At 41.7% G+C, this 6,667-nt stretch overlaps 1 protein-coding gene across 1 annotated transcript in view; it reads left to right on the forward strand.

Annotated features, from left to right (window-relative positions):
* Positions 1–6,406, forward strand: part of LOC143210176 (zwei Ig domain protein zig-8) — a 113,087-nt gene extending 106,681 nt beyond the window's left edge. The window contains exons 5-7 of the mRNA XM_076426764.1: positions 67–216; positions 2,221–2,554; positions 5,248–6,406. Coding sequence (XP_076282879.1) covers positions 67–216; positions 2,221–2,554; positions 5,248–5,387 — 624 coding nt within the window. The 3' untranslated portion in view covers positions 5,388–6,406. The remainder of the gene's footprint in view (positions 1–66; positions 217–2,220; positions 2,555–5,247) is intronic.
* The last annotated feature ends 261 nt before the right edge of the window (positions 6,407–6,667 follow it).

The following is a 6,667-nucleotide window of genomic DNA, read 5'->3' on the forward strand; positions in this document are numbered from 1 at the left end:
ACCCACGATTTTTCTATACCAAGAAAGTGAGTATACCAAGATCATATTGTTTGTCTCGTGTTGCAGATCACATGGGTGAAAGACAGGCAGCTGCTAACAGTCGGCATGAACACCCACTCGGTCGACAAACGATTTGTCGTGATCCATTCGAGTACTGATTGGACGCTACAGATACGAGCGGTAACCATCGAAGATGCAGGCATCTACGAGTGTCAGGTATGCACCGCGGCCGATGCACCCGCATATATTAAAATCCGCGTTCCTTTCTCACAAGAGCACATCATGCTGCACCCGTTCGTCCATTTATTCGCGGCCGTGTCCGAAATTTACGGCTGAATTTTCCGACGACTTTTATGAAGCATTTCTTTCTGCGCGTGGACAATAGCGGGAAACAAAATGAGAACAGATAGCCCGTATAAAACGTTCGCTGACCATTAATATCGCCTGGTCGCCATTTAATTACATCGGCCATAATACATTACCACACCGGGACGAAATATCAGCCGAAATGCCAACGGCCAACTGGATAGAACGCGCAACAATGGACGCATAAGGTCAAGAAAGTTCATAGATGTGTTTAATGCTCGGCATTATTCGCTACATTAAATGCTAACCGCTTAGACATTGTGCTCGTCATGAAATATGGCAGTCCGACCTTTGTTTAAGGTCATTTTCGTGTTTCCGGTCAGGTACGTGGTCAGGTCTCGTATTCCGCCTCAAATTGGGTAACAATGATTCGTTCCGTTGAAACAATGATTCAGCAAAATTCTATGTTGATTCACATCTCGTTGGCTCTGTTAGCTGACGAACGAGACCCGCCTAATTAGCGAACTGCTTCGAATGAAAATTACGTATACGGTGACTCCCATTAATATTCGGACACTCTGGAAAACACAATAACTTTTGTAACATTCGACCATACGTCTTGAATTCTTATGAATAGTTCAAACAATTAGTTTACTACATGACGTGAAAATTTGAGAAAATATTGAAAGTTGTATCTAACAACTGTCACAACACTTTTTAAATTTTCAGTATAGGCCCACTTTAAAAAGTTATAAAATACAAGTTTTAGTGTATTCTCTGGAACTTCTACCTTTTTTTCAAAAATTTTTTTCACGTGATGTAGCAAACTAATTGTTCTAACTTCTCAAAGAACTCCAAGTTGTATGGTCGACTATGAAAAATATTATCGCCTTTTTAAGACTGTCCGAATATTAGTGGTAGTCACTGTACACAGAAAGAATGGAATTGACTGAATATTCCTTTGAAATATGGACTTGTGGGTACTCGTTGCGATCTCAGTCATTGTTTCGAGCCTTATGTTTGATGTATGACGGGCCTTGTGCCACTTGCCTGATTGAAAACGGACTTTTATTGCTTGTCTGATTAATGGTAGGGCCATACTACTTACGTTTGATTAATGACACCCCGTGACCATATTCCGTAATGTACGTAGTATTGTTACATGAAGCGTGACAGCGACTTTAAATGGAGTTAACCTCAGAAAGCATGTTGCGACGGACTATGAATGCTTCGATAACGAATGTGGCAGGAAACACTGGGTCAGTTTCAGCCGTAACGAAGTTTCTGCTCTTATCAGTGTTCAAGAAATAAATGGATGTCTAGCAGAAGGTTGTATGTTACGTTTCGTGAAATTTATAGGTGGATGTAAAAACAATTTGTCGCTCAACGTATGTGCTGGAACATACGACCTTATTCCACTGTGAGAAATTTCGTTTATTACACCAGCCGATCCTTTCATGAATACATTGTGCAACAAATTGTTTGTCAGGATTGCCCATAAATTCCGTGAATTGTAACGTACACTCTTCTATTAGACACCAGATCAAATAATTGTTAATACGTACAGTGAACCATAGATATTCGATCATACGAATTAGATATTTTTTGAGAAGTTAGAGCAGTTAGTTTACTATACAAGACGTGAAAAAAGATTTTTGAAAAAGTTGCAATTGGTCGGGATTACAGAGAAAATTCTAGAAGTTGTTTGCAACTTTTTTATGGGGGCCAATATTGAAAATTTAAAAAATACATTTTGTAGATCTGTATTAATTATACATATTCTAAAAGTATCGTCAATTTCGTGTGCTCTATCATTTCGAGCACCCGCTCGTTCGTCTTCGAAAATCATCAGAACCACGCGATCCTTGTCGACCGTGACATTCTACGGAGTAATTAGGGTGTTCGGTATTTCAGATTACGTCGCATCCAGTGCAACGGCATTTCGTCCGCTTACGAATCACGGAGGCATACTCGGTCATACCTGGCGCACCTGATTTGCATGTGAAGCAGGGCTCGAGTCTTCGGCTGGAGTGTCAACTGATGGCGGCGGCTGAGTCGCCGCAGTACGTCTTCTGGTATCGTCAGGGTCGCATGATCAATTACGACGAGGAGCCGGGCGTGAAAGTCGAGCTAACGAAGAACGGATCGATCCTAATGGTGAACAAAACGAAGCCGGTGCACGGCGGGAATTACACGTGCGACCCGAGCAACGCGAGGTCCTCGTACGTGGTCGTTCATGTGATCGAAGGTGAGAATCGATCCGCCTTTTACACGCTGATGGGCAAGATTATGGCAGGTTGTTGCATATGAAATATCTGAATTTTAAGTCACGATAAACAAACGCGACTTCTTGCTAAAGAAAACTTGTCGATCGTAGCGAGCAGTATTAAATACATTGCTTTACAATTTCTTTTGGTAATTATTAGACTGCGGATCTTTATGCATTTATAGTAAAATTGAGTAGATGAAATTCAAAATTGTTGAAATATTTTTAATGATTCCTCCTTTGTTAAAATCATTAAGGGAAGAAATAACATTCAACTTCGTTTCTATTTCTTGCAATCGATGCAGACGATTTTAATGATCTTGAAATATGTTGTCAAAGTCATTACTCTGAACAACTTTAGGGAAAAGTTGAGGATGATTGGTAATTATTAGACTGTTTATTTTTATGCAAAATAAAATTTTGATACGTCAATTGCAATCTACAGCAGCTAAGTAAACATTTATTTTGCTCATTAACAACTTTCATACGGTAAAAATGGTATATCGACACTGTTAAACTCTTTTAATCTGTTTATTGTTTAGAATTACACCTACTCATTTTTGTCATAAATGCATAAAATCCGCAGTCTAGTAATTATACAGAAAAGTGTACACCTCAACAATTCTGATAACGTTGAAATATGTGGTCAAGGTCATCAGAATGACCTTTGTCTTTAGATCGCGGCGTACGAAATGAGAAAAACGACGGCGAAATTGATTCTCGCGGGACAGATTTTCCGGTCCATTTTTCACGAGGAATCACAGTTATTTTCCGGTTGTATCCCCAGCGCGGTAATACCCTTGCATAAATGCATTCCAATGTGGCTGTTTCATTTTTCTTCTTTTTAAACGTAATTAATAATCCACGAGGCTGCCGCGCAATGTATTCCGTCAGCGATTGATCATCAAGATACGCTGCACGCGTGTGGCGAAGCTTTAATGTTCCACTCGCCTAAGAACCGGCCAATACTTTTTCCTTAACCGGACCTCTATTGCTTGGAATCGCGCGATACTAGAATAGGCGATTAATGGACTGCACTTTACTAGTTACAAGTCAATCTATACTACTTGTACGATCAATCGTGGTGTCGTATTACACGGCCGATCAGACGAGATCATACGCTGCCTATCCGATAGAGCTTGACACACAGGGTCTGTATAAACACGCATGTCGATGGGCAACGTGTTCGACTTTTTTATCATATGATATTTGTATTAGACGATTCTATACTACTTGTCGGACCTATCACAGTTATGCTACCTTCTACGAGAATGAATAAGATTTAATCATTTTTTAGAAATTTTATCGACTGATTCACAAATGGTAAAATTTGCTCAATCTTCAAGTTCTCACTCAAAGTCGGCGAAACAACCGCCATTTTAAAGGTTAACGAAGATGTCTAAGGGGTAAACTTCACTCCTAAAGTATGTGTTTTGAAATAATCTTGAATGTATGCAAATAATTTATCTGCATCGAATCTGAATGAAAATATTAAACGGTAGACGCTGAACAGAATAATATTTGCCTCTTTAGATATTTCAATTTTCGCTCTGTGTCCCCTAGTCTTTTCATATTTTCGCCAGCCTTGCTTCTCTATCAAAAGCGTTTTGACCTCGAATATGACACGCTATCAAGCCACAGCACCCGGTATAAAAGGAAACAAAACCTTTGAACTCCTGAAGAAGTTGTCGATATTTCAGAAATTTAAAACTACCCTCCGGTCGGAAAGTGGATTTTTGTCGTGCACAGTTTCCGAGTAGGTATAAAATACTGGATTATTTGACAACATTTTTCTAGGTCTTATAAATCAGTGAGGTGTGCCCATTTCTGTATAATTACTAAAATTTCTTTTCATATCATCTTCGTCTTTTTCTGCGTATTTCTACGTAATCCTGCAAATAACTTATAATGTAGTAACTTATAACTAGACTGCGGATTTTTACGCAATTTTCAATTTTTCTAGTCAAATTTTAAGAAAGTGGAATTAAATGAAATCTTATTTTCAGTGATAGTGGCCTTTGTAGATCTGGAACAAGTAAAAATCGTACCAAATTCTATCGAATTTTAAGTTTCCGCATTATTAGTAAATCTTCAGATGCCATAAATGCATAAAGATCCGCAGTCTACTTATAACTTATAACTTATAAATTACTTCAAGAATCAATATACCAAAAGATTTTACTTGGCATCACACGTGCACACAACCGATTCTGTCTTCGCGTCTGCGTCGTTTCACACGGACGCGTCCCCTAAACAATAAGACCCGTCAGAGATACTAAAGAAAGATCGATCTTTCGCCCCATAAAGCCGGGATGCCCGTTTAATAGATATCCGGATAGACGGGGGGTGAACGACGAGTTTAACCGCGGTCCGGTCACGTGGATTCCGTAGATCGCGAGGCGCGTGATCGGACTGCGAAGGTGGACGATCGTTGGCGAAAGAGTCAGGCCACAGAAGTAAAATAGACCAGTCTGGTCCCAAGGTTCGCCGTGCAGTGTCCAACTGGTCGTGCTCGTTTAAAACGTCGCGTGGTAGTTTGCCCTCGGGGCTACTTTACCGGTCTTGTGCGAGTGCCTCCTTTCCCCCCTCTCCTCCGTAACGAGCGGGGCTGATAGAGGCGGAGAAGAGAGGCTCTTCCCGCTGTAATAAAGTCGGAGTTTCTAATCTGGTTTCAGAGGAGGAGAAACCGGCGGCGATGCACGGTGGCGACAGACGGAACCTTAGCCCCGCAATTTTGGCGAGCAACTTTCTGGCGTCCCTCCTGGCGGTCGTCAGCTGGAGGATACCGAGTTTCACCAGCCTTTACCCGACGTGAATCACCGTCGAAGTTACGGGAGTGGCTGCGTTAGCAACCCGATCCGCCATCTTCCGCCAGAACGACTCCGACGATCCAGGGATCGACGCTCGACCTTGCAGCCTTTCCTCGGATCGACCTAACAAGAAGATCGACCAGAGGAACAACAGTGATTTCTGTCCCTGTGTGCGCGTGCGACGATTGAAACCCGCGAAAGTAACGAATGCACCTCGTGTGTACCGCAAGACTAGTGCTCCAGCCAGTGTAGAGTAACTGTGAACCTTGTTCGTTGATCTTGTACGCTGCTCGGGAGATCGTCTCTCGATTTCCAGTGATGTCCCGATTCACGTGCTCGCAATCGACCGTTATCCCCAGTTTTGGAATTGACGTAGGACTCGACGGTGGTGAGGATACGTCGCTAACCTTGGACGAAGGAAGAGACACGAACACGTAGAACAACTCGTGTTCTCTGTCCCACATTCTACCGTGAAGGGACAGGAAGAGGTTAGCGTCCCTCGGTGTGCGCGATAACCGTTTCCTTCGTAATGTGCGTTATACATATATAAATACATAAATATACGTATATAAATGCATATACACACACATATATACAGATATTCGTTGCGTACGCGAGAAGCACGTATACATTTATGTATGTACACATACATGTAGCGTGTAAGTTGCCGCGTGGATCTCGTTGTCGGATGACCGACGTCGAAACCGTCACGCGGACATAGACTCTTCTCGCTTTCTTTCGTGGATGTATGGTACCTTCGGATCTTGTAAGACGATCGCTCGACCTCGAGATGATTTCTTTTCGTACCGATTGATCTCCGACGGTGTCCGGATGATTGGTTTTTGACGAGCGGACGATTGTTGGAGCTGTCGAAGACAGATCGTGTCGATCGATAAAGGACCGTCGGAGATTTCTCGGCGATATCCGGTCCCTTGACCATTACTGTCATTCGCCCCGGTAAATGGAATCAATGTAAATACTACCTTCTAATTATACATTCAATAAAACATTACTCGTGAACGATGCAGGCGACCATTTTCTTACTTCCTGCGAGTTTGAACGGAAGCTCTTGGAGATCCTCGCGATTATTTTTGTCATATTCGAGTCAATACAGTGAATAATTCCACTGTGATTCGTCGAATTAAATCGAAATTGAAAACTAAAGATGTGTCAAACATCTGTCTTTAATCTTCTTAAATAAGTTTTTCTCATATAAAACATCAGGGAATGAATAAACTAAGAATGAAGTTTAGGAAAGCACGCGTACAGCTCATCAATAGAAGAA

Source organism: Lasioglossum baleicum, chromosome 7, assembly GCF_051020765.1.
Source record: "Lasioglossum baleicum chromosome 7, iyLasBale1, whole genome shotgun sequence".
Taxonomy (NCBI): Eukaryota; Metazoa; Arthropoda; class Insecta; order Hymenoptera; family Halictidae; genus Lasioglossum; species Lasioglossum baleicum.